General features: G+C 47.4%; 1 protein-coding gene across 1 annotated transcript in view; it reads right to left on the reverse strand.

The window, feature by feature from the left end:
* The window catches only part of XRN2 (5'-3' exoribonuclease 2), a 398,081-nt gene that overhangs the window by 13,120 nt on the left and 357,265 nt on the right, over nucleotides 1–27,696 (reverse strand). The window contains exon 28 of the mRNA XM_085612392.1: nucleotides 19,328–19,376. Coding sequence (XP_085468518.1) covers nucleotides 19,328–19,376 — 49 coding nt within the window. The remainder of the gene's footprint in view (nucleotides 1–19,327; nucleotides 19,377–27,696) is intronic.

Raw genomic sequence — 27,696 nt, forward strand, 5'->3', positions numbered from 1 at the left:
AGTAACGCACTATCTGGCAGCAGATTCCTTACCTTTGAATCTTCCAGATGTCAGGCCGGATCCGGAAACATTTGCGCGAGCAGTACTCCTGCGCACAGTGGGGGGGGCCCAGTTTGGCTCCGCGTGATGTCTGCTACCTTGGCGTCGGTTATGACGTCGCAACCACCTATATAGGCACCAACCAGACGTGTGGACTTCGGTTACTTTTCACTTTTCCACGCCAGATGCGCAGAGCCATGAAGTCAACAGAGTTGTCTGTCACAACTAGGGCCCTGAAAGGTATCAACCCTAGCCTTATGAAAGGAGTCCGCAGAGCGGGAATGCATGGGTGTCTGTAAGGAATCTGCAGCTAGATATTCTCTACCAGATAATACGTTTAAGAAGGTAACTTATCTGATAGAGACTTCTAGCTGCAGATTTCATACCTTTGAATAGATACCCAAGCCATACCATCCTGGCGGTGGACTTATAACAAATCTTCACACTAAAAAGTCCTGGGCAAAATACATGCCCCTGCGGACTGGACTGTCCAGGCAGTGGTGCTTGGCAAACGTGTGCAGAGACGCCCACATTGCTGCCTGACAGAACAGATGTCCAGAACTGGAACACCCCGAGCAAACACTGGTCGCAGCCTTCCCCCTGGTGGAATGAGCTTGTAAGCCCACAGGGGGCTGCTTTCTTGCCAGGGTGTAGCAGATCTTAAAGCAGAGAAAGAGAAAATAATTAGTTTCTGCACTGTCCCAACTTTTTTTTGCTCCCACGTACCCCACAAACAGTTGGTCGTCCACCTGGAACTCTTTTGTGCCATCAAGGTAGAACGACAAAGCTCTTTTTGGGTTTAGACGGTGGAGACACTCTTATTCCTAAGAGGGATGCAGAGGAGCAAAAAAGGTGGGCGGTGCGATTGACCCAGATGGAATGGGGTTACCACTTTTGGTTAAAATGAGGCTCGGATGTGAAGCACCACCTTATCCAAAAATGTTATCATGTAGGGAGGCTTGCATGATAAAACCTGCAATTCTCTCACCCTCTGGGCAGATGTTGCCACTAGAAAGGCTGTCTATGGGAAGCAGATGCAGAGGACAATGGTGCAAAGGCTCGAAAAGAGAACACATGAGAAGTGAGAGGACCAAATTAAGGTCCCACTGCTGCATGACAAAGGGCATCGGTGGGAACACAAGTACAAGCCCTTTTAAGAACCTATTTACAAATGGGGACTTAAAAAGTGGGTTGGTCTGGCAACTGCAAGAAAGCGGACAAAGCAGAAAGATATCCCTTGAGAGAACCTAAGGCAGAGCCATGCTGGGCAAGGGTAAGAATTAAAAGAATAGTAGATAGAGAGGCAGAAAGAGGGTCAATAGACCTGTACAATATTTTACTTTTTTTTTACCAACGGCAGGGGTATACCTTCTTAGTGGAGAGCTGCTTAGCAGCCCCAAAAAATTTCAAAATTCGAGAGGAAGGCCAAAAGCCATCAACTATCCCCGCTCAATCTCCATGCACTCCTGCAGAGTTGACAGGTTTGGGTGGAGGACTCAGCTGCTGCTGTGACAGAAGATCCTCCTCAAGGGGCAGCCTTGATGCTCATTCGAAGAAGCTCTGGATACCAAACTCTGAGACCAGTTCGGAGCCACAAGAATGACTTAGACCCGGTCATTCTTGATGATCTTCAGAACCCTGGGCAGAAGTGGTAGGGGCGGAAAGAATTACAGGAGGCCTGAAATCCTCTTACAACAAAAAGTGCCACCGAGCGATAGCTGCCTTGGAAACTCCAGTACGCAACACTGTTGACATTGCACATTCTCTTCGGAGGTAAACATGTAACCAAGGCTCTCCCAAACACTGAAAGAGACCTTGTGCCACCTCCAACTGAAGCCGCCATTTTTGATCTGCCAGGCATCGACGGCTGAATTTATCTGCAATTGAGTCCAGAGAACCTGCCAGGTGTTGACCCACCAGGGTTATGCCCTGTTCCAGCCGTATCCAGAGAGTCTCTTGACAAAGGGTCCACATTGCCACTCAGCCCTGCTTGCTGCATGCAGTACATGGCGGTGGTGTTGTCCGTGAACACCTGCACCAACTTCCCGGCTTGCCCGAAGATCCAACAAGTTAATGTGGAGCCCCACCTCTGCCGGAGAACAGTGTACCCTGATCTCCCCATTTCCTAGATGGCTGCCCCATCACAGGAGTGACGCACCTCACACTACTGTGAGATTTGTGAGGGGTGTCTCCCACACTGCAGGTCTTTTGTAGTTCCCTCCGAGATCTGAACCATGTCAGAGATTCCACTGATGCTGTGCCCACTAAACTTTAGGCCCACTGAAGAGCCCGCATACGCCACCTGGTGTGATTTACCAACAGGATGCAGGAAGCCATGAGGCACAGCAGCCTTAGTCTCACCGGAATCCAGGAAAGAGGCTGAAACATAGGTATCAGTCAGAATATCCTAAACTCACTGCTCAAAAGGATAAACCCGAAACTGTGTCCAGAACAGCTCCGATGAAAGAGGGCCTCCGAGTCGTCAGGTGTGACTTCAGTACGTTGATCGAGAACCACAGAATGCAGGAGGTTTGCCGTAGTCTGAAGGTGGGAGGCAAAAGGGCCCTTTAACAGCCAGTCGTTAAGGTCAGGGAAGACTGACACTCCTAACCTGTGAATGAGTTGGTCCCACCACCATCACCTTGGTGAACACCTGAGGGGTGCTGGTAAGGCCAAAAGGTAGCACGGTGATCGTGGAATACCTTGCAACGCAGGTATTGTCTGTGGCCTGGCAGGATGGAGATGTGAAAATATGTATTGTGCAAGTCCAACGCTACCAACCAGTCTTTGTGGTCTAGGGCAGACAAGACCTAAGCCAATGTGAGCATCTTTAATTTCTCCTTTGAGGAAGAGGCTGACGATCCAGAGGTCCAAAATAAGCCGCAAACCTTTGTTCTTTTTCGGAATTAGAAAGTGGCCAGAAGAGCTGTAACTTCCTCTTGGAGTAATGCTAGATGATCCTCCGCCAGCCGTTCTTGAATTGACGGGCTAGGAGTAGGAAAAGAAAATAGTCTTCCTGAATGATCTGCAGGACCCATCTGTCCTATGTTTTGGGCCTCCAGCGGAGGAGAAGATGAATTTTCCCTCCGACTGGAGTGAAATGGTCTTGCACACAAACTGAGAGTGCATGGAGGCTACAGCTGCCGAGGGCTGGATGGCAGACTACTTCTGGCTACCATTCAGGAGGTCACAATGAACCGTGTCCACGTACAACTTGGGAAGTCTGCACGGTGGCTGGGTTGAAATCCCTTTCCAGGGCCACAAGAGGGGCAAAAGCTAGATTTACCTTGAGGTGAGATTGAGAGGCCCAAAGATCTGGTCATGGCATGAGAATCCTTGAACCACTCCAAGGCAGAGACTGAGTTCTCTCCAAAAAGAACAGTTCCATCAAAGGGCATGTCCATGAGATTGGACATCACCTCAGAAGCCAGATGTTCTCAACCAGGCGTGGAGCCGTAAGGCCATTGTCATTGAAACCACTCCGCCCAGCAAGTCAGGCGTGTCTGAGCCACATCTTACGGTGAATTTTGCTGTATCTCTCCCATCCTTCAATGCCTGGGAGAGAACGGCCCAGGCCTCCTCCAGGGCCTGCGGCAGCACTTGTGCAACAGTCTCCCAAAGGGTGTGGGAGAAACTGCCCAAAATGCATGCATTATTCACCAACCGCAATGCCAGGCTGGTAGAAGAAAAAATGTCCTTCCCAAGTGTCCAGCCTCTGATTCCCTAGCAGGAGGAGTGGAAGGGAATGAGTTATGGGACGCCGTAGCCTGAACCACCAAGCTTTTAGGGTTAGGAGTGTTGGCTGAGGAAACTAGTATCACACGGCAGTGGCCACATGCAATCTTCCTATTAACACGCGCTCCTATGCTAATCTTTAACCACGTGCCTGGAACATAATCTGTTAATGCTTCATTAAAGGGCAATAGGGGTTCCGAGGTGGAAGCTCTAGGTTGAAGCACCTCGGCCAAGAGATTAGTGCTGACCAGCACAGAGGGCAGCTCCCGTCCAAGGACCTCTGCTGCCATCTTGAACACCATGGCATAAGCCCCCTCCTCCATAGCCAGTCGCCAGAGAGCATGCCACTATCTGGAAATGTGTCCAGTCCATTGACTTCTCCAAGATCCTACAAGTGCAGCTGTCCCACAGGAACCTCTAGTTGATGTTCTAAAGGGTCCATAGACCCCTCCCAATCCTCACACGCCTGAAACTTCCTCAAAACGCACAGGTAACGACGTAGTACCTCAGGGCTCCATCGCCATCGAGCAATGCCGTTCTGACTTGGGTGCGAGGATGGAGCTGGCGCCACTGGAGGTACAGACTTCGGGTCAGACGCTGGGAAGGTAACGTTGGCATGAACAGCGTCGATCGGCTCCATGAGACCCCCACCAGCACAGAGGCCGGAACAGACAGCATCGAACGAGATGGGGCCCCACCTGACCCTGCAGGGTCCAAAATACACGGTGCATGGCCTCTTAAAACTTATTTGAGCGGGGGTCGCTCTGGCTCCCGGAAACAGGGGTAGGGGCGAAGTGGAACCTGGCTTTGGCTAATCAAAACTGCCTAGAGCGTCGGTGGTCCTTACCTCTTTTGACAGACTAGGTGACGAAGTCCACTTGGACCTTTTTGAGCCTCTTCCCAGTGTCCCAAGAGCCTCGAGTGAGGAAGAGAACTGGGGGCTCCTGGAGCGATCCTGTGACTACCTCTTCAAACAGGATTTTTGATCTCTGGAGAGTCTCACCAGCCGGTGTCGACTGCCGGGCTGCAAGGAGATTCATAGCTCACTCCCTCAAGGCCTTTGGAGCCATGGCCTGACAGTCTGAGCACGACTGTTGTGGTCGCTCAAGGCACCACAAACTCTGACACTGGGGTTACTGACATGGCACAGTGAGTCGCCACACGATTATGTCTAGACCTACAGGGTTTAAACCAACACAGAAGAAAAAAAAAAGAGAAAAAAAAATCACTCGACAAAAAGTCGAAAAGGCCTGTCAAAAAAAAAAGATACTGGGTAGCTCTACTCTGGATCAGAGATACTGGCGCAGAAAGAAAAGAACGTATAGTTTACCTGTCGGTGTAGTTTTGCAGCTTGAAGACTTTCTGGATTCACTATGCTGTGCATTATTCCGCCATCTAGTGGTTTGGTCCGGAATTGTAGTATTTCTTCTCTTTTTTTCGTGGCCCAGGTGGGCGCCGACATACCACCATTTGGTGTCCTTTGTGACGTCGATGCGCTTCCTCTGGAAGCTCCCACCTTTGGTCGCAATCTTCGGATTCTTTTTTCTTTGTTTTCTTATTTAATCCTTGTAAAGTCTTTTCACCTTCGAGCCCCCTTTATCCTCCTGTCATCTTTCTGGCGGAGGAGGGTGGGTTCGCTAGTGAATCCAGAAAGTCTTCAAGCTGCAAAACTACACCAACAGGTAAGAAACTATACGTTTTGCAGCGTGAATCGTTCTGGATTCACTATGCTGTGCATCGATTTTGTAGCGGTTTCACCTCATAGTGGTGGTTGGGTGGAAGATGAGCATTGGTTACTGAAAATGTGTTGCAAGACCTTCTGTCCCACTTGCACTTCTTTGTTCATTTGGATATCCACACAGTAGTGCTTGGTGAACGTATGCACTGAAGACCATGTTGCCGCTTGGCAAATGTCTTGGATAGGTGTGTTTGCTAGAAACGCAATTGTTGCTCCTTTCTTCCTTGTTGAGTGAGCATGAACTGCTCCTTGTAATGGCTGAGCTGCCTGTTTGTGGCAGAGCAGAATGGTTTGTGCAATCCATCATGCAATGTTATTTTTGGTAACAGGTCGTCCCAAAAAACTGCTGGCGAAGGATACAAAAAATTGCTTTGTTTTTCTGCACTCTTTTGTCCATTGTATATAGTGCATCACTGCCCTCCTGGCGTCCAGTGTGTGTAAGGCTTTCTGTGCTCGTATTTTTCTGGGGATTGCCCATCTCCATATTTCCTGCGCTAGCCGGGAGAGTGTCACTGAATGTGTCCCTGCTTGCTTGTTGATGTAGAACATGGTAGTTGTGTCTGTATCAGTACTCTGTTCCCGTACAGCAGTTTCTGAAAGACCTTTAAGGCTAGGAACACAGTCTTGAGTTCTAGGTAGTTGATGTGCTTTATTGCATCCTGATGTCCCCACAAGGCCCTTACTTTGAGGTTGTTTGTGTGCGCTCCCCACCCCTTCTGGGAGGAGTCTGTTGTAATGGTTACAGTTAAAGTTGGTTGTGTGAATGATCTCCCCTGTGCTAAGTTCTTTTGTTTCCACCACGCTATTTCTTGCTGTACTGTTTGTGTGACAACCACTAGATCCTCCCAACTCCGTCGCTTGTGACCATTGCTGCTGGATCCATTCTTGGAATGGCCTCATGTGTAGGCGAATATTTGGTAACAAATGTATGCATGATATCATCCCCATCAGTTTGCTCACAATCCTCACTGTCAGAGCTTGCCCCTTGCGGTAAAGAGAGTCCTCTTTGCACATGGAATCACCGTGCATTGTATGGTGTTGATTTCTGCTCCCAAGAACCTCTTTAGTTCTGGTTCTATTGACGTCTTCTCCCAATGGATCGAAAACCCCAGTTGGGCCAGCGTCTGTATCACTATCTCTATGTGCTTCCTGCACCTGTAGTATGAGCTTGCTTTTACCAGACAGTTGTCGAGGTATGGGTATACATGTATCCCCTTCCTCCTTAAGTGTACTGCTACTGCCGCCAGACATTTTGTGAAGACTCTCGGTGCGGATTTTAGTCCGAAAGCTAGCACTGTGAACTAGTAGTGATTTGTGCCGATTGTAAACCTGAGGAGGTGTTTGTGTTTGCTGTTGATGGGTATGTGCAAGTAGGCGTCCTTTAAGTCTATAGTTGCCATGTAGTCTCCTCTTTGTAGTTGAGATATGACCTCTTGGAGGGAGGTCATCTTGAACTTTTGAGTCTTTATGAACCTGTTTAGGAATCGGAGGTCTAGAATTGGACGTAATGTTCCGTCTACCTTTGGTATGAGGAAGTAGGTTGAGTATGTTCCTTAGTTTTTGTGGCACCATTTCTATGGCTCTTTTCTTTAGCAGTTCTCTTGCTTCCTCCCTCAAGTGTCTGCTATTTTGTGGTGCGCTCTGACCTTTGGCCTTCTGTTTTGCGGTGGCCTTTCCAGGTCTATACAGTACCCATATTGTATGAGGTTTAATATCCATTTGTCTGATGTTATTTTCCTCCACTCCTGGAGGAAGTGTCTTAATCTGCCTCCTACCAGTGAAGTGTGTTGGAGGAGCTGTTGAAGTTTTTTGCTGGTTTTTGTCTTGTCTGTCTTTTTCTGAACTTCCTGAGGTCTTATCCAGGAGTGTGTTTCTGCTGGTGAGTCACTTTCCTGTGGGAGGCTGACTTTCCCTCTGGCCGTTACCCCGTCCTCGGCCGCGCTATCGAAAGGATTGTCCTTGGGGCTGGTACTGCCAGTTTTGCTGCTGCTGTCCCTGGTTACCCCCTTGATAACTTTGCTGGGTGGTTTGGTGTGTTGCCCCAGGCTGATGATTTCCTCTGCCTGTTGGTCTCCTGGAAGGTGTTCCTCTTCTCATACCTCGGAATTGCAGCGTCCCCATAGATCTAGCTGTTTCGTTATCTTTCTTCAGCTGATTCAGCTTTTCATCAACTGGTGCTCCAAACAGCTGTTCCCCCGTTGAAGGGTGTTGAGGATGTTGTTTTGGACCTCATTCTTGAACCCTGAAATTCTTAACCAGGCAGGTCTCCTTTCTGTGATCCCCAGCATCAATTGCCTGCTCGATGTCTCTGCTGCGTCCAGGGCTGACTTTAAACATGTATTAGCCATGTTCTTCCCTTCTTCTACCAGATGGCTTGCTCTTCTCTGGTATTCTGGTACGTGCTTGAGGAGTTCCCACTTCTTCCCAGTGCTGGTATGTGTGTGTGTTGATGAGCGCATTGGAGTTGGCGATGCGCCATTGTATGGCTGCACTCCTTTCTATCTTCCTACCTATCATGTCCATCCTCTTTCTTTGTCTGGTGGAAGGCCAGAGTTTGTGGGTATATTTGCTCTTTACCGAGCTGTGGATGTAATTGAGTCGGCTGGTACTGACCCTCTGATGTATATGGGGTCCTTCGAAGAATGTTTATATTTCTCTGCGCGTGGAGTCACAGCTCTACACATGGCAGGCTCTTTGAATGCCTCCTTCCCCTGGTCCAGCACACTTTGAGCATGGGCAGGAACTGGCTTTTAGTCTGAAGGCAGCAAGGACTCTAAGAGGAAGCAAGACTGGGGTTTCTCTTCCTCCAACTGCACTCCATACGTCTCAGCCGCCCTTTTGATGACTTGATTGTAGATCCCTATGTAGTCCGGCGGCGAAGGCCTCGATGGATATGAATCTACGCCCTCTTCTGGTGATTCGGCGTAGAGATCTTCCCACGGCAAGTCATGAGCCTCCGAAGAAGTTGACTCTTGGCAAGTCTCATCTTCTTCCCCTTCGCCTGTCCCGTTGTACAGGTCCTCTTCCTGTTCCTCTCCAGGTTCAGGTGTGTTCGGCGCTACGAATTCCTCGACGCCTTTCTGTTTCGGGTGTAGCCTTCGATGGTATGCTGTAGAATTTTAGCTTTTCATCGAAGTCTTTCCTGCATTGCAAGATGTTAGCCATTTCAGCCTCGAGCCTCTTTATTTTCTTCTCCATCTCTGCCGCATGATCAGCTTCGATGGCCTCGACCTTCCTCTTCGCGGTTGTCGACGTCGAAACCTCTCGGGCCTACGCCTTTCGACGTCGAAGCCTCTTTCGAGACTGCTCTTCGGCGCCTTTCCCTTGTCTTGGGATTTCGCCGTCTTGGGGTCCTTCTCAGAGGATCCGACGGTCTGTCTCTGGATGCAGTGGTCGATGTAGAGTGCTTCGACGGCCCTGCTCCTTTCGAGGACTTTGGCTTGCCTTTGCGAGTATCAGTGGAGGGTTTAGGGTTCGACGACTTACCTCCTTCGATGTTTTCTTTTCGACCTAGACGACCACGACGTCTTCTTGTCCTGCTACGTTGTCTTCCTCTCCACTGCAGAATCCCAAATCTCGTAGCGACGGGGGCGTCCCCTGCATGTTATAGTTTGCTCCTCTGTCTCTCCCTTACTCTGAAAGTCTTCGGGGTGAACACTGCACAGGTGTTTCAGTCCTCACTTCGATGTTCGAGCGGCAAGCAGAGATTGCAAACTGGGTGTTGGCCCTTTTGCATGCACTTGTGGTGGCAGTTTGCACAGAATTTGAACGGAGTCTTGTCCATCACCGCGCCCAGGGAGCCCCCTGTATGCGCATTCTCCTTTGAAAAACGTCGAATTCTTCGAAGTTCTCTGAACTGTAGTCGAGTTTCTTCTTTCTTGGTCTCCGGTGTCTTCCCCGGTGATATATTCCAATCTTTCGTCGATTCTTCTCTAAAGTTGTTGGAGCACCTTCCTGTTGATCCAGACCCCAATGGCGGAAAAAATAATCTGAAGATGGCGACCAAAGGTGGGAGCTTCTGGAGGAAGCGCATCGACGTGCTGAAGGACACCAAATGGTGGTATGTCGACAACCACCTGGGCCACAACAACAAAACAAAAAAAAAAAAAATGAAGAAATACTACAATTCCGGACCCAACCACTAGATGGCGGAATAATGCATAGCATAGTGAATCCAGAAAGATTCACGCTGCAAGACCAACGTCCGCGCACCTGGTTGGGGTCTATATAGGTGATCGCAACGTCATAACCGACACATGTCACAAGGCCGAATGGAGCCACCCGATGGCAAGCAGGGGAGGAGGGGGAGGGGGGGGGGGCGACTGCTCGCTTAAGAGTTTCCGGATCGAGCCTGGAGAATTCAAAGGTAAGGAATCAGCAGCTAGCAGTCTACATCAGATACATGTCTTTAGAAAGTCAAATTCCTTGCTCCAAAATTCTAGTAGCCATTTCTGGTTAACTACAGAGGTTGTTACCCAAAATAGTCTACTGTCCCTCCCGCTAAGAGGTGTGAAGCGCTCAGAGGAAGGGGAAAAAAAGGTCTGCTGGAGGGAGGTGTGATCACCTCCTGCTAGGACAGCCTTAGAACAATGTCCACAAAAGGGCCTGCTCCACAGGGGCTACCACCTCAGAGGCAAATGTGAGTCACCACCTTAGCTTGCCCACACCTTTCTGCAGCGACAGGCTAGCATTCCTTTGGTTTTACAGGAGGGGTGGCAAATAACACTGGACATACCTCTGGACTGTGCCCCTGGCTCTGTCCCAGGCAAGTAGGGTTCTAGAATCTTAAATTTGAGAAGAGATGCGCTACGAGATTGTTTAAAGCCAACCTCTCAGGAAATTGAAAGGGTTATCCTGTGGAAATTGTAGCCCCATTGACTAGTGAGTCCTCCAAACCCACAACTTACAAATTGCTTGTAAGTGCCACCCCTGGCATGCAGCCTTAGACCCCTGAAAGACTCTGCAAGGACAGAAGGACAGCACCTGCTGAATCTCAGAAATGCTGACCCAAGGATGTCTGCACCTGCTGAACAAAGCTGAGAGTTCAGAAACAGAAGGGCTGCTTCTACTGTCTACTTCGTGGCAAGACTCCAAGGGCTAGCTAGGCCTGCTCCCAATCATGCCAAGGACCAGTGGGTGGTCTCTAAATGCTAGTGTGCTAGCCTCATGTTAAACTTCAGGGACAAAAGCTGAAGCTTGCACCTGCAAAGTGCACAGCTGACCAGTAGGCACTGGATTCTTCCTGCGCACTGCTGGTGCAGCCAGCAGGATCGAGCCCTAGTCCCCCAAATAGGTGCCTCCCAGGTCCTGCACCCATGGTTGGTTCTAGACTAATCTGTTTCTCCATACAGAACTGCAACTTGAAAGCCAAAGGCAAAAGTTAATATTTTTAAGACACGTAGTCCGAGGCTCATAGACCATCTCTATTTGCCGGTTCGTGGGTAGCCTCAAATGCTGTAGAAAACCAAGACTTCAACAGGCCTCTGGGCTTAGCCTGTCCATTGGCACCAAGCCCAACATTGGTCTCAACCTGCAGAAGACCCCAGCCAATCTCACCATCAATGAGAAAAAGAACCAGAAAAGTTTCAAAGTACGAAGATAAAATTTTGACTGGGACCAACCCAGAGCGCGCATCTATCCAAGACTTCCATTGAGGTTGGCCTGGAACTTTGACATAGAACTGGTCCCTTGTGGTGGAGGCTCACCAACTACCACCAAGAGGGATAAACAGTGATTTGAAAAAATGTAAAGATATTGAGTGAAAAGCTGCAATTTATGAAAATCTTCCAAAAATCATAACTTTGGTTCCCTTAATCTAATTTGTCATTTTGGTGTGTGGAAATGGGGTGTATTATACAGTGTAGTTGTGCAATCTCACCGTGTAATAGACTTACCAACCCCCTTTCTGACCCATAGGTTTTATCTGTCAATCCTTCAGCTCAACTTTGGGTAGCTGCAGCTCTGAGCAGCAAGGCTTATGTAAAAGAACAAGTGTAAAGCACTTAAATAGCACCAACAAAAATTGTAGAAGAAACCAAGAAGACAAAGAAATCGGACACCCAATTTGTAAAACTAGATTGCATTTTTAGACAACTAAAAAGATCTACTGAAGGGCTCTGGTAATACAGAATTTATATGTGTGAGAAAGTGGCTCTGTATATACTGTTCCCTAATAGGTACAGGGTGTACAGAGTCCACAGTCCCCCAGAGGCTGATAGAGGTCAAAGTTAGGTATGACCTTACTCTCAAAAGTGGTAGCTTGGTCGAGCAGTAAGGCAGTACCAGAGGACAGTGTAAAGCATTTATTGTACACACTCAGTCAGCAAATGGTTTCACACACTCAATAACTGAACTCTAGGCCAATGATATGTATATATAAAATATATGCTTGTTTTATTTTTAGAACCACAAGGGGGTAAAAATATACTTTCTCAGAATGAGAGGTTGAATATAAATACTTTTGTTTCAAGCAATAAATTTGTGTAAACAGTCACAGTTGGTTGCAATAAACAATCCTATTTCCTAAACATAACAATGCATTGAGCTCAATGGTAAATTCAGGTTATTTGTAATAAATTACTTTTCAGATTACTTTTGGAATTCCAGGTCTGGATCCTAGAACCAGCCTGGGGTCAGTATTCAGAATCAAGTGATGAAAGTCGACTTAATAACTGTAATGATTTTTAAATAATATTTAGCTATTTCAAAAGTTAGCACTTAGAAAATATTTCACAGAAAACATTCAATGGATCTCTATGGCAAGAAATTCAAATTGCAGGTAGAGTACTTTATCGTTACTTTAGTAATCCAGGACTGGGTGCCTAGACCCAGGACTGGGGTCCTTATCAAAAGCAGGTAAGTAATTTCGTTTGCAGAAATGGTACGATTTTAAAAGAATATTTCAAATTTGCAAAAGTAGACACTTAGAAGAAATTTCACAGAAAAGCAGACAATGGTTTCCTATGGGAGAAAAATGAGTTAGAAGTAAGTATAGTTGTGAACACTTTTCAGAGTCAGGGCTGGGCACCAAGATCCAGCACTGGGAGCTCACCTAGGAGCAGGTGAGTAAATTCGTTTTTGTCACTTGGCTGATTTTTGGTGAATTTTTGCAGTTTTGAAAAGTTCACACTTAGAAGATTTTTGAAGAAAAAGCCAGTCAATGTTACCCTATGAGGAAAATGAAGTTAGCGGTTTAAGGGTAAGTACTCGACTGGCAGAGTTGAAATTCCGGGCATAGACTCAGGGGTCCCCCAGTGTCAGGTAGGTACAGTTGGTTCACCCTCAGCGGTTTCAGGACGGCCGGGTGCAGAGTGAGTTAGGCCCAATGTTATCCCATGAGGGATAGGGGGGCCTTGGTTGGTGGCTGCTGTCTGGCAAGCCACGCGGCTGTGGGAGCTGGGCTCCTGGTCACTTACTCAGGGCAAGTGGGGAAGTAGGTTAGTGTAGAGAGGGCACTGCCAGGGCCACTCGGGCGGCTGGGTGCAGGGTGCTTTTGAGCCTTAGGGCGCTCAATGGAAATCAATGGGAATGTTCCGGTTTGGAAAGAGGCTGCAGGCTCGGGGACGAGGATGTTTCAGGTGCCACCACCACTTCGAGAGGTAAGTTGGGTAGTTGTAGGTTAGGTGGGTACCCCGGGATTGGGCACAGGGGGGCACAGGGGGTCGCAGGGCGCCGGGTGCAGGGGTGCCTTTTGACGTCGGGAATCTTACCCTCTGGTTGATCGCGGCTGGGGTGGCACTTGGTTCTGAGGCTGCAGGCTTCTTCCGGGATGTCGAGGGGGGTCCTTGGGTGCCGGACTCTGGGTCACAGTCGCCGTGGGGTCGTCCTCTGGGTCTTTGTCCACTCCGGCACTGGCCAGGCTTGGCTGGTGCAGAGTGTGTTGGGTCCGCGGTCCCGGGCTGGTGCCAGGGATAGCAAGTAGGTTTCTTGAGTAGAGCCTCTACTCGTGGGAGTCCCAGGGGTTTAGAGCTAAAAGGTAGCCAGGTCCTCCGGGGTTGGTGAGGTTGCTGGCCACGTGGGATGCCGCGCTGGTGCAGGTTCGAGAGTCGACAGGCCGGTAGGGCTGGGACCAAAGCAGTTGGTGTCTTCTTCTCTTTTTAGCAGCTGCAGGGCAGGTCTTTGTTCTTCTTGCTCTTCTTGTCGTTTTTCTATCTGGAATCTGAGGAAGGAAGGTTCAGGGGGCCCCTAAATACTAGATTTAGGGGCGTTACAGGTAGGTGAAGGCCAGGGACCAATGGGTCCTTGTCCTGGGGTGGGTACACCCCCTATCCTGCCTCTCTCCTGTGGGAGGGGGGCAGTAGCCTAATCCTGATAGGGTAGGGCCTCCCATCTTCAAGATGGCGAGAGCCCGGAGATGTGCTTCACCTCGCCTCCCCCACCTGAGGGGTGGGGTGGGCAGGCTGGCACATCCCCTGTCCTTGTATGGGGTTTCCGGCCAAGCTTCCCGCCAGAGTGGGGGGTTGCAGTGGCCTGGGGAAACTCCAACTGGCGGCATGCCTTTGAAGCTTCCCTTTGCTCATCCTGGGGGAGGAGATTTCTCACCTCACCCAGGATGTGCATTGTTGCAGGCCCGGGAGAGCAGGGGCTCTCCCACCCAGGGGTCCAGCAACGTGTCTGCTGTGTGGCAGCCTGGGCAGCCTCAGAGCAGACGTGGATTGCAAGTTAGCTGTAAGGGGGCATCTTCTAAGATGCCCTCTGGGGTGCTTAGTACATTAAATCCTACACTGGCATCAGTGTGGGTTCAATGTGCTGAGAAGTTTGATACCAAACTTCCCAGGCTTCAGTGTTGCCAATATGGTGCTGTGGAGCTCGTGTTTGACAAGCTCTCAGCACCATGTATTCTTAAATGACAGCACTGCACTTACAGTGCCCAGGAATGGACCTGGGTACTGTAGGGGCACAGGGCTCCTGCTCCTGTGCCCACACCATAGGCGTGATGCACCCAGCTAGAGGGGTGGCTGACATATGCCTTGGCAGTGTAGGTGATGGGCATGGTACACAGTGATGTGTGCCATGTCGACTCTCTGTTTTGTCCTGCACCCAGACACTCAGCCTGCAAGGGCAGTGTGTGTGTGTAAGGGTACAGGGCCTCTGAGGGTGGCACAATGAGTGCTGCAGCCCTTAGGGGCCTTCCCTGGTCACAAGGCCCTGGGTACCTAGGGTACCATTTACTAGGGGCTGACATGTGGCTAGGGTTTGCCAATTTGGGGTTTGTGTGGTTTAAGGAAGGAACATGGGCCCTGGGCACCTGATTGGCAGGAACCCAGGGTACACTCAATCGAAGTACATTCAGCAATTTAGCAAAAAGTGGGGCATACCATGCAAGAAAGATGGCACTTTCTCACAATATGGTATAGTAAAACTGATTATTGCACTTAACCGTGGACAAGCACCGTAAAATTCAACAATGTTGACACTTAGAAACTTTTTCATCAAAAAGTTTGGTTAGTTGGAACGCAGTCACTAAGTATGACCTTAGGCTACCAACTCCAGAAGGGAGCCAGTCAGGTGGGCCAGCAAGATCCTCAGAAACAGTTACCTTAGTAGGTGAAGCAGTCAGTTCCAGGGAGTTTTATCCGTTGCAGGGCTTTCCTATGGAAGTGGTTCAGATGCAAGGGATGAATGATACTGAAGATGCTTAAAGGATGATTTGGATGCTAGTCCTCCGTCAACGAAGGGGGTGAGACATTCCTGGTCACAGGGCCGACGTCCCTTAAAGTCCTCTGTGTTGGCAGATGACCAATCGCTACTGGTCACCCAGTATTGTGGTCCCAGACTAATCCTTTCTGGGTTGATAACTGATCCTCTGGGGGTTCCAGCTGCACCTCAATGACACTCCCAGGCTCAGCGAACTCAGTGTGTTTAACTCTGCACTCGTCAATTGGGCGACCAAGCCTCCACAGTAAAAATGACCGTTCTGCGCTTTGACTGTCAAATCATGTTAAGTTACAAGTTATGTCTACAGAATATGTTGCACCCTGCCTTAGGACTCTATAGTCCTGCCATAGAGGTGACTTATACATACCCTGGGGAAGTATGGCTGTGCCATTGCTTTAAATGGTAAAGCTGGGCCAGCTGTTTAAACCGCTCTTCCATTCTGCAAATGGGAGAATCGTTTTAATTGTGTCCCACCCAGGATCACACAACCAGTGCTCAGTCTCTGGGGGACCCTCTAACTCACAAGCACTGGATACCATTTACTAGGGACTTGCAGGTAAGCTAGCTCAGCCAATTGAGCAAAGGCCAATTCAACATCAGTTTAAGGGTAAGGGCACAGGCATGGAGGTCTGGTTACCAGGCCTCAGTACATCGAGTCGAGAAACCAGCAGCATCAGTTCAAAAACTTAGGGGTGGCCATACAAAAAGGGGTATTTCCTTAGTGTCTATTTGAATATACAAATATAATCGGTGTATAAATTAGAGTGGGTTTTATTGTCTTGTGTTGAGTTACTGTTTTGGTACCGATAAAGGTTTTATGCTTGCTTCTCTTTGGGTTAAGCCCTTTGCTCAGTGCTACAGCTACCCAGGACTGAGCTACAGGTTTATTTAAAGAACCCCGACATGAAATAGTGACATTTCTTGGTGAGGTCTCATAACCACTCCAACTAATAATCCACTTTCTCACAAAAAGTATCTCCACTGCTACATGGACAAGTGTGAATCAGGATAAGACAAATGCATAAGTTGAATTCCTATAGCACAATGATGTTGAGAAAAAATGTTCCCCTCGAGCCACTATGACACATCAGAACTAGAGTCTGGCTATCTATTTAATCTGGACGCTGATTACCATCAAGCAAAATATGAAATAACTCTAATTTTCCAAGAAGTTTGAGAAAGTCAAGTGAATATTCCTGTGCTCTCCTCATGTTTGAGATGCTCCGGATACTACATTTTGTTTGTAGAGGTATTTTATAAAGTCTGAAAAGAACATGGTCTCTGAAAAATGTTTGCTGTGCAAAAATGTCTAAACACCAATAACTACTGGCGTTCGGAATTTGTGAAATCATAGGAAATTACCTGCTACAATTCACAAATAAACAATGGAAAACCATGGCTATCAATTTCGCTTTGATATAGTTTTCACATAAGGAGATCAGTGACTGAAAGGACTCTTTGGGCGCGTTAGGAAAGGTTTTCTGGAAACCATGGGGCTGATGAAATACCCAAGCCTTTAGGAGACTCACCATATTGAGCAGATTTATGTTGCCTGAAGATCATGGTCGACTTATTCCCTTAGTTGTAACTTTACCAATAGGAAACCATAAAGTTGTTATAGGGCAGCCATGAGGTAATTTTATTTAATTTCTCTAAGTCACTCATGCCTTCTCAATCAGGGGCGTTTGGCGGTAGTGTTTTGGTTTACAAGAGAAAAGCTACTACAGACAGAAGAGCTCCCTTGTTCAAGGAGTGTTTAAGCCATCTACTTTACAAACTGGTGAAAGTGTGGAGCAGGTGCTACTAAGAAGCACACCACCCTTGAGTGGTTTAGGAATCAGTGCCCTTTAAGTAAAGGAATGACAGTCTTTTTAATTTATTAGGGAAAAACAGTAATATATCCCCAAAAGGCAGCATTCTGTACACTAAATAACTCCCTCTTTACCTTTCCTTCAAGTGCCTTTTGTGTTTGTTTAGCGTCTTCTCTAGGATTGTTTCTTCCTTATCCATGGTTTTTGATGGATGTAGCGCATCAAAAAAATGAAGGGTAATTGCAGTTTCTTCTGCTCACAACATATTATGGAAGGTTTCAATAAAAAAAAACTAATTCTCTTATAAATCAAAAAAAGTTATGGTTCTAAAAACTGACAAGCCACTGAAAATGGCCTGTAATTGTAAAGTGCACAAACCTCACATGCCTACCATAAAAAACATAACTCACCCTTCCCTGAAACGAACTGGTCAAGACCAGACCATCACAAATAACCGCGACGACAAAATAGCACCGTACCACTGACCTTACGATGACATTACGGACAGAAAAGATTTTCTTTCCTGGATATAGTATAAATGTTGTATTAAGGTCTATCATTTACCTGCAAAAATATTTTGAGTTTAGAGAAGTCTATATGCAGACCAAATAATGGTTTTCAGTGTTGAGGCCTCAGTTATGGTTTCCGTAGGGAACAGTAACTGGTCAATTACAGGGTTTGGTTTAAGTGTTTTAATTTCGTAAGCATAACTTCACTATACCAGTGTTTTTTTAAGGGTACATATATTCATGAGAGCAAGAACCACCTCGGTATATAAAAAGACAGTTCCCTCTTAACATGCTGGTCCAGGTTTTTAGTCCTACATCCAGATCTACTGTAATCTGGTGAGGCCTTCAGTGGAATACATATTCATAACGTTTTATATGTACATTATGATTAAAGAACTGGACTGCAAAAAGGCATAAGAGTTAACGGACAGGAAAAAGGAAAGCCATTGGGGGAAATCAAAGCATAATAGGCACTATATTCAAAAGCTGGAGTGAGGATTCACATGGTGGCAAGCAGGATGACTGAAAAGTCGCAACAGGAGAGCTGTTTTATGCACCAAGAACAAAAAAATGTGCAGGAGGGGGAGTTCGTGGAGGTAGTTGTATCATAGGAGGCATCACTGCAAACAAGGATGATAGCAGGAAAGGAAATAGCGGATTTCTCAGACTTGTGGATGAAAAAAAAAATTATGGGGTGCAAAACAAACGTGGGCTAACTTTGCTGCATTGAAATGCCACGCTAATAACCATATATTGAAACTGCTTTTATACTTGCACCAACATTTGATGCGTTTGCTCAGATAAGAGTGATGTATATACATATTAAAATGATTCAAGATTTTTTATTTTTTATTTGTTTAGTCTAATATATTATATATAATTTTATTACACCCATAGTTTAAGTTGAGATTGTTCACAAATAACTATTTGAGGACATATGTTTAGCACAAACCAATTGCTGCCCAAACAGAAGCATAATGTTAATGCGGGCCTACCAAGTTCAACAAACACCAATTGATACCTAGTCGATTATATAAGGCCATGATACTACCGGGCTTAAATCAGTTCATTAAATAGCGAAACATCCAAGACAAAAACATTAATATATCTTGCATCGACCTCCAATCACATTGCACTACTTCCGTAAGACCACCTCATTTAAAGAGTTGGATTTTATCAGCGAAGCAACACATTTAAAACATCCCTCATTATCAAACCAAGTCACATTCTCTCTTTTCCTTGGTACTTACTGGACTGCAGATTGAATAATCCTCACGAGTCCTGTCTGCATTTAATTCAGTTCAGTCTTAAGTAGTTAAAGAAACTGTGTTCAGTGGCAACTAATAACTACTGACCTATAGTGACAGTCCTACAATAGGCTTGTCAGGACTAAAAAAGTTTTCCCAAAGAAGCTGATTAAGACTTCAAGAGGTTTGTAGAAAGAATCAATGGCTCCTCTGTACTAATGCCGTAGGTCCCGCACAGAAGTGATAAAAGCAGAACTCTATTAGTTATGCTCAATTAAGCTCCAAAACCTCGCTCAAAAATGTGTTTAGTCTGTGCAAAATCTAATGGCAAATAGATCTGTCGAATTTCGTAGCAATGCAAAGGCTTTATTAAAAATGCTCGAAGACTAGAGAAGCAGCTATGGAAACATCTATAGAGGTGGTTATTTCTAGGTTTCATTGGAAAGTAATTTACAGCAGAGGATTCAAGCATCTGAAATAACTTCAGCGGAAGGAAATGGAATGGAAATCCGCATGGAAATAGGCAACTTTAAACAGGAAACTTAACTGGGCAATATCAATTTACAGTGAATGGAACATGCACTTGCATACCTTTGCTGGGGTGGAGGATTGTAGCTTGGTGCTCTACTTTGCCAGGTATCTGCAAAGCAAAATGAACAATTAAATAAGTTAACATTTTATCAAAACTAGTCTATCGTGTCAAACTGAGAAACGAGAGTATTCCGCAAACACTGACCAACTGCGGGATTTCAGTGACTTCAAAACGCGCAGGTGTTTACAATTCGTTCAGGCCATTCGAACGTTTTTGACATACAAAGTGCATATTAAGGATAATACATAAAATACGGAGTACCCAAGGAAGAGACTAAAACGGCCACTCCTTCATATGGTATCGAGTTTGAATTTTAATAGCGTAAACTAATTCTATAACACCACTAACGCCTTAAATACTCTTCACGCTTTTCACTGTGCAAACAACCTGGTTTACTCCTAAAACAACTCACTCCTTTTGCAATTTAATGGTAACAGGGCACCCTCCTCCCCTTCCATGAAAGCAAATATTCAGAAATAAATAAACAGCAGGGCGCCTATGGTTACACCTGTTCATTCAACTACCCTGTCAGGAGAAATGAGGCTGGAAGGGCACAGGACACAGGAAAAATCCATTGTAATCGCCAACAATGCTTTAAGACAATTACCTACTTACCAACTCAATAGATCTGACACCTAAACTAATTCATGGTCATGAAAAAGGTAGAAGCAAGACTATTTTGAGATGCTAAATTACAAGAAAACTTAAGGTCAGGCAGAGTGCGTGATCCGGAAAAGCAGCAATGAGTCATTCAAGAAAATATCTTGAGTGAGTTGACTTATTGAAATGTCTGCACTCTAGACCACCTTAAGTGCCATAATTAAGATGGCGAGGGTTGCGCTATGCTATCTGAGGAACTAGAACAGGGCTACATGGTAGGTTAGTACCACTTTTCACAGTTGGGCTTTACCTAAACAACTGCGTTTAGACAATTTAAAATTCACAACTAGAGCTACAGGGCCTGGTTCTGACCCAACAGTTGACCAAAGGTCACCTTATTGTGGGCTCTTGCACCTCCGTGCTTTGTGGGAGTTTCAGAATTCCTCATTGTGGTTTGCCCACTCTTCGCAAACTCAATCCAGGGACACAGTGGAGGAGGTTGACCAGTGCAGTCACAATCAGTACCTTCCTCATATTACGTTCCACTGCACCCAGTTCTTGTTCTCTTCCCTCCACAGCTACCATCTAAAGCTGGAGAGAGAATATAGGGAAGACCGAGCGCTCCCCCTTCACTGCCGATGGTACTAGAACAAAGTACTGCAATATGGTTCAGCAGCAAAAGAAATGCCACAAACTGCAGTTGAGTTAAGGTTGTCCATATTTAAGATGTATGTTAACACAGCTACTTGGCCTGGTTCTGACCCAACAGTAGACTTCCAGTATATTCTCCTGGCAGTGTGCTGTGTTGCAGCTCAGTACATTGTTTACATATCAGGTTTCCACCTTTCTACCGCCTCTACTCTCCTTGCAACCTCACTGGGAGGACATGGAACAGCTGCCTGATGCAGTTATGTGATGTTAACCACCCACCGCTTAATCCCAGAGTAAATACTGAGAGGCTAAGAATGGAGACACTAACAGTATCTTTCTGTTTGCACTGGAAAAGACTTGGAGTAGGCCTGTTTGACCTTCACTTCACCCATATTAGCAAAAAAATCCATTCTTGTTCAATTCACCTAAAGTACTTGTATCACAAGCACCAAATACCTTCCTTAAGGATTACCGGGGTTAGTCTTGGGTGGAATAAAAATATATTTTACCAAAGCTATCTGTGTCTCAATGGCTGTGTTTCACCAAACAACCTGAAGTTTATTTCTCAAGTACTATCAAAAGTAGAGCGGGAGGAACAGGAATAACTGGGTTCACCCTCAATTATACAATTTTAGCAAAACAAATAACCCAGTAAATTCGCAAAGGATAGCATACCCTCCACAATGAGGAAAAAACACTTTCTTAAACACCATTCACCCAAAAGGGTTACCCCTTGGTGGCATGCTTTATCATTGGGGTTCTTCCCGATCCGCTGCAGAGCGAGGCGTGCTTCAACAAGAGGAAACACGAGGGAGCAATTTTTTGGTTTTTGTCTAGGATGAAGATGTTGTGGGAGTTGAGTGAAGGTGCAATACAAATTTAAAAATAGCCGACTAGTATGTCATTTTATTCCCGCCTCTAGTTGGTAAAATTAAAAATCAGGGGAAAAGGGAAAAGGATATCAATGAAGCTATTCCTTGCTTATCTGGTCAACATGTTTAGAGTCTTGCCCCTGTTGGCTCCATCAGGACCTAAGGAACCTAGTTCCTACAGGTACCACTCCTCAAAAAGTTACTATACAGGAACGTATCATGTTGCATGTAGGTTGTGTTGGTTAGCATAACTTGCACCAGTACCGCTCAGATTGTTAAATCCTTAAACAAGCACTGGCATAGCCAATAGGTCTCAACTTTTGGACCTTATAAGTGTTTAGCCATGCAACAGTTGATGTTGCACCAAGGACATTGTGCTGGATAACTAAACGCTTATAAGGTCCCAAAGGCGACATTGGCTATGCCAATGCTTGTTTTATATGCGGAGGTAGAAGGGCTGAAAGCAATGGCCGAGGGTTTTTAGAAATAAAAAGCACTGATGGGAGGGTGAAGAGTACGGGAACTGAAAAAAGTGAGGGAAGGATGAAAGCAGAGTAATTTAACACAGCGACTGGAGGGGGCACGACTGAAAACAGACGTAAAAGCGGAAAGGTTAGAAAGCAACAGGGGGCGCTAGGTGGCGCCCGATCGGAATGGCCGTCGTTTGGTGAGGCTCCCGCACTCAAGACTGCATAATCCTACATTAATCCTCCATTCTGTTGTTGCTGTACTCCTGCAATCTATGTGAGGCGGAGAATAAATGACTGGCGCACGATCGCTGCAACACACAACGGGACAGGACGAGCGCCGAGGTGGCGGCAGACGGGCTGAGGCGCAGACCGAGAGCTTCCTTGGATGGGCCTGGAGCTGTGACGGGGCTGCGGAGGACACGCGAGTGCCGGGGATACCACGAGGTCGGCGGGCCGCGGGTTCGCCGCCCGCTGCTTCATTCTTAAAGAATCATCAGCAATTGTTATTGGCATCGTGTGGGCCCCCCCCTCTGTCCCGCCGATCGTGGAAGATGGCAGGTACTACTAGCGCACTGTATGGGGGCATGGAGGTGCTCTCCTGATAGACTGCATGCAGTGGCCTTGGGCAGTGGACGACGGATGACGAGAGCTGCGAGGAGAGGGGCCCTTGCAGTGGATGCAGATATCGGCGCTTTTTGTGGCCTGAATGTGTGGATCGTGACTGCGGACAAAGCAGGCACTCTATATGTGTTGGTGACAGACTGGCAGTGGATATTGGCTCCGGTGTTGTGGGGACCTGGCCTTATCTTCTCCGCTGGGAATACCATTGCTTTGCTCTTGGCCCTGCCCTGGGTGACCCGCCGCTCTAACGCCCTGCTGTTAAAGAAGCGCTTGGAGTGGGCATAAGGAGCTATTGATTGAGGATGTGAGGAGGTGACGGTGGGCGCCCAGGGTACTTTGAGTGAGGAGCGCCTCGGGTTGATTGGTAAAAGTGACTAGGAGCGCCCCATCTGTGTAGTGAGGTGCAGATTATACCTTCAGGGCTTTGAACCTTTGATGGCATGGATGAGGATATGGTGCATGGGACGGATCAGGTCGTGCAGCGCTGTTTGACACAATTGGTGGCGGTCTAAGGGGAAGGCTACCAGTGACTATTTACTGACAATAGCTCTGATTTATACCCAGAAAGGGAGATTGCGGACCAGGCTGAGCCAGAGAGTGGATCACTGGGCCATATTACTAGCTGTAGTATCCCTGCTGTTGTGTCTGTCTCTGGCTGCCAGCTACGAGATGGGAAAGTCGGACGCGCGCCAACAGAGGCTCACTTTCGAGGCTAAGAAAGGCGCTCGACAGCAGGTGGCAGAGGTGGAGCGCGGAATAGAAGAGATGCCGCACGATAAGCATGATGGGCTCCGTGGCGAAGTGCAGTCGATCCTATCGGAGGTGCGGCAGGGGTGCGGACACGCTCTCTGGTCGTATGGATGCTATTGCCCAAAAAAATGGATGACCATGAAACTCTGCTAAAAGAAGCGGAGCAGAGGATCTCGGAGACCGAGGACACTACGGCCCAAATGCAAAGCGCGTTGAATCAGATGGATAAGCTTATAGCTGTTAAGAATGAGGATATTGAAGCGCGCAGTCGCCGTAATAATGTTCGCTTACTGGGCATACCAGAAAGTACGAATACAGGCCAGATGGAGACATGCGTCAAACAGCTGCTCTCTGTGGTGATTGGTGTGGAATCCCTGTCTTCCCACTTTATTGTGGAGAGGGCTCATCGCGCTCAACCCCCGACCTCCCCCTGGGACCGCGCCTAGGCCCATCATCGCGCGCCTATTAAATTATAGCGATAGGGATGCAGTCTTACGAGTGGCCAGGGAGAAAAATCAACTGAATTATAATGGGGTGTCCTTTACTATCTTTCCTGATTTTACCACGCATGTGCAGGAGGAGCGGCGTAAATTCATTGCAGTCAAGCAGAAGCTGAGACAAGCTAAAATAGATTATGCCCTACTGTATCCTGCGCGCCTCCGAGTCACTTACCAGGGTACCCAAACAATATATACGAAGCCGCAGCAGGTGGAAGACTTTCTCAAGTCACTAAAAAAAACGACAAAGTGTACCATCTGAGCGTGGTGGTCCTTCAACGGCGTCCTTGGAAGATGTGGAATGACAGCCTCCGCAATCAGTGAGAGTAAGCTTTAGGGAGATGCGGTACCTGCAGCATAGTCAAGTTGGAACTCATGATGATGAGGGGTCCGCTGTCACTGTAGTGAACTGGAACTTATACTGGAGATAGCGCAACTGGACAGTGTATGGACATAATAGCCAGTCGGACACCTCTTTCGCCTACGTGGGGACTTGCTTGGTGCTGCGGGTCTCCTGGATAGGTGAGAGGTACTCGTGGGCCACCTAGTAGTGATATCCCCCTAATGGGTGTACCCCTGTTTTGTCACTTGTGGGTTGGCTGTATTCTTCCTTTTAGCCCAGTTCCTCATTGGAATGGGTTTGTAATGATGTGTATGTTGGATTGGTTGTTTGATGGGAGGACGGGGGGGTGAGATGACTGGTACTGGCATAGTTGGGATGCTTCGGTCGGGGGGGGGGGGGGGGTTCTGGGGTGAAGGGGTGTTTTACAGCTTGGACTTTACTGATCAATGTTATGTGATAGGACAAATGCTGCAGGTCTCAGTTCTATGTGGAATTACTTAATGCTGCAGGGTTGTCGTTCTTGTGAAATAAGATGCTATGACAGCGCAGGAGAATGACTCGGTCTTGAAGTTCCTATCCTGGAATGTTAGGGGGTTAGGGGATCCCAGAAAATGCAGAAAGATATTGCCTACATGGACAGGCAGCGGGTCCAAGTGGCTATGCTGCAAGAAACACACAAATCCACAGTCCCCTCATACCTTTGCATCCAAGTGGGCGAGTGTTAAGTTATTTTCTTCTTACTCATCATATGCTCGTGGCACAGCAATTCTGGCTAAAAAAACAAACGCCTTTTGTGCTGGCCGGCACGTTGGAGGACCTGCAGGGGTGATCTGGGGGAGGCTGGGTAGAGACACTGACTGTTAATTGTTATGGCCTCAAGGTCAATATACCAGAGTGCTTTACTAACCTACGGGGGAAAATTGGTGCTCGGGGAGGGGGGGGTTCAATGTTGCCTCGAATCCTACGCAGGACAGGTCCAATCCTGCCGCATACCAATACACTAGGTCTCGGGAGGTGCTGCAGGGTATTATGGAGGGGGGAGGTTTAATAGACGGGTGGCATCACTCATGCACAGGTGATGGGACTCATTTTACATCCTGCACTGGAACATGGGCTAGGCTCGACTACTGCTTACTATCGAGGGGGTTGAGAACTAGCATACGAAGTGTCACATCTGGCCAGAACCTACTCCGATCATTGCCCTGTAAGTCTTATGATGGTTCTTCCTGGTTACAACAGGCCCAGACCTACTTGGCGGATGCAACCGCACGCCCTTTTAGATCGTGTTTCAAACTGAGCTTGGGGAAGACATCCGGGATTTTTTTCTTCGTAACAAAGGGTCAGTAGATAGCGTGGAGGTTATTTGGGAGGAATTTAAGGCCGCTATCCGGGGGTATTGTATTTCCAAAAGTTTCAGCGTCCTACGAGATATACAGCGCACGTTTAAGAAACTCGAGCAGTATTTGAAGGGGCTGGAGGGCCGAATGATGCGAGGGGAAGCAGGTCAGATACACGCAGATTTCAGGGAGAAGTTATCGGAGTATGGAGATACTGCTGCTAGGGAGGTTAAGTTTAAAGGAAGATACTGGGTGGCTCACAGGTATGGCGAGGGAGAACGTCCTGGGAGGGCCTTGGTCGAAATTGCACGGTGTCCGCGTTTTACCACGCAAGTATTAGAAATACTAAAGCCTGGGGGTCAGATTTGTCAGGATACCCTTGGAATCCTTGACTCATTCACCTCGCACTATGCTACATTATACACCTCGCAGCGCCAGGGCATGGCAGACCTGGATGCGTTTATGGGGGATATTGCGTTATGTTGGCTCAGTGATGCACATAGGGAATACCCGAGTGCACCGTTTGAGATTGATGAGATCAGGGATGCCATTATGTCCTTGCAGAATGGGAGGGCATCTGGATTGGATGGCCTTCCCGTGGAATTTTGTAAGAGCTACATAGACATTATGGCGCCAGTACTCCAAGAAGTCTTCGAGGAGTCCCTGGAGGTCGGTATACTTCCACCTTCGATGAGGGAAGTATTGATAACATCACATTTGAAACCAGGCAAACCTAGCAGCTCCTGTGATTCCTTTAGACCCCTATCGCTCATAAATTGAGATACTAAGATTCTGGCCAAGGTTTTGACTAATCGCTTATCGCTACTGATGGACAGGATTGTTCTCCCTGATCAATCTGGTTATATCCCTGGTCAGGCCACTACCCATAACTTGCACACATTGTTCTCACTGATACAGAATGTAGCACCGGACTGCCCACTTGCTGCCGTATTTTTAGATGCCACCAAGGCATTTGATTCTGTGGAGTGGGACTATCTATTTGGTGTGCTACAGAAGATGGGATTCCCCAAATTATTCATTTCGTGGATACAGTTGTTGTATTATCAACCCAATGCAAAGGTGTTGATAAATGGTCATATATCCCCCTCGTTCCCTATATCACGGGGCACCCGGTAGGGGTGCCCGCTATCTCCACTATTGCGATTGAGCCGCTCGCATGTCGGTTACGTCAGAAACACCAGGATAAGGCCTTTCGGTGTTAGCAGCGTCAGCTTCTCATATCATTATACGCTGATGTTACTTTATACGTCAGAGATCCCCAACAAAACATGAATCCCTTGTTGAGGGAACTCCTGGTTTTTGGAAGACTGTCCGGTGTACATATTAATTGGGGGAAGTTGCAGATATTTCCCCTTGCGTTTGCAGTTCCTAGGTTCCAGCTGGATTTCCCGCTTGAGTGGTGTGCCTCTGACCTCCGCTATCTTGGCATACAGGTGACTCGAGATAAGGAAGACACGTTAAGATTGAACTATGGGGTGGCCATCACACGATTGGCCAGCAATTTCACGCGTTGGATATCGTTGCCCTTGTCATTTGCAGGTAGAGCTCCCCTTATCAAAAGGATAGTCCTTCCCCAATTTCTTCACTTGTTCCTTAATATTCCCTACCATCCTGGTTCGTTCTTTCAAAACCCTGCGTACTGAATTGATATGATTGCTCTGGGGAGGCAAGCAGTCACGACTTCAATGGTCTGTGCTCACGAAGCCGTATGACCAAGGGGGTTCTGATATTCCAGATTGAGGTGTATTATGTATGTGCGCAAGCCCATTACACATACCATTGGCTGCGGCCGGCGCCTTATATGCCGCAGGTGGCTGCTGAGGATTGGCTTGCACATCCTATTCCACTCAACGGCTATATACATGCAACCGCAAGCACGCGTGGGACCCCACCCACAACGGTCACCTGCATGGTAGCCGCATGGAGGCGTATGGCAGGCTTACTTCAGTCACCCCCCTTGTTGTACGTCTCCCGCTCGTATATCACCCCGATGTGACGATGTTGCAGGAAACAGGATTTCGCAATATGTGCCAGCGACTGCATATTGCTACATGGGGGGACCTATTCCACGAAGGTGTGTTTCGATCTCTAGAGCATATGTTCCAGGCAATGCAGCCTACGCCCTTAAATGTCTTTTTATATGTGCGCTTGCGGCAGGGTATGAAGGCGGTTCTTCCTGATTTCCCTCGAGAACCGAAGAATTTTG

This window comes from Triturus cristatus, chromosome 6, assembly GCF_964204655.1.
Source record: "Triturus cristatus chromosome 6, aTriCri1.1, whole genome shotgun sequence".
Classification (NCBI taxonomy): Eukaryota; Metazoa; Chordata; class Amphibia; order Caudata; family Salamandridae; genus Triturus; species Triturus cristatus.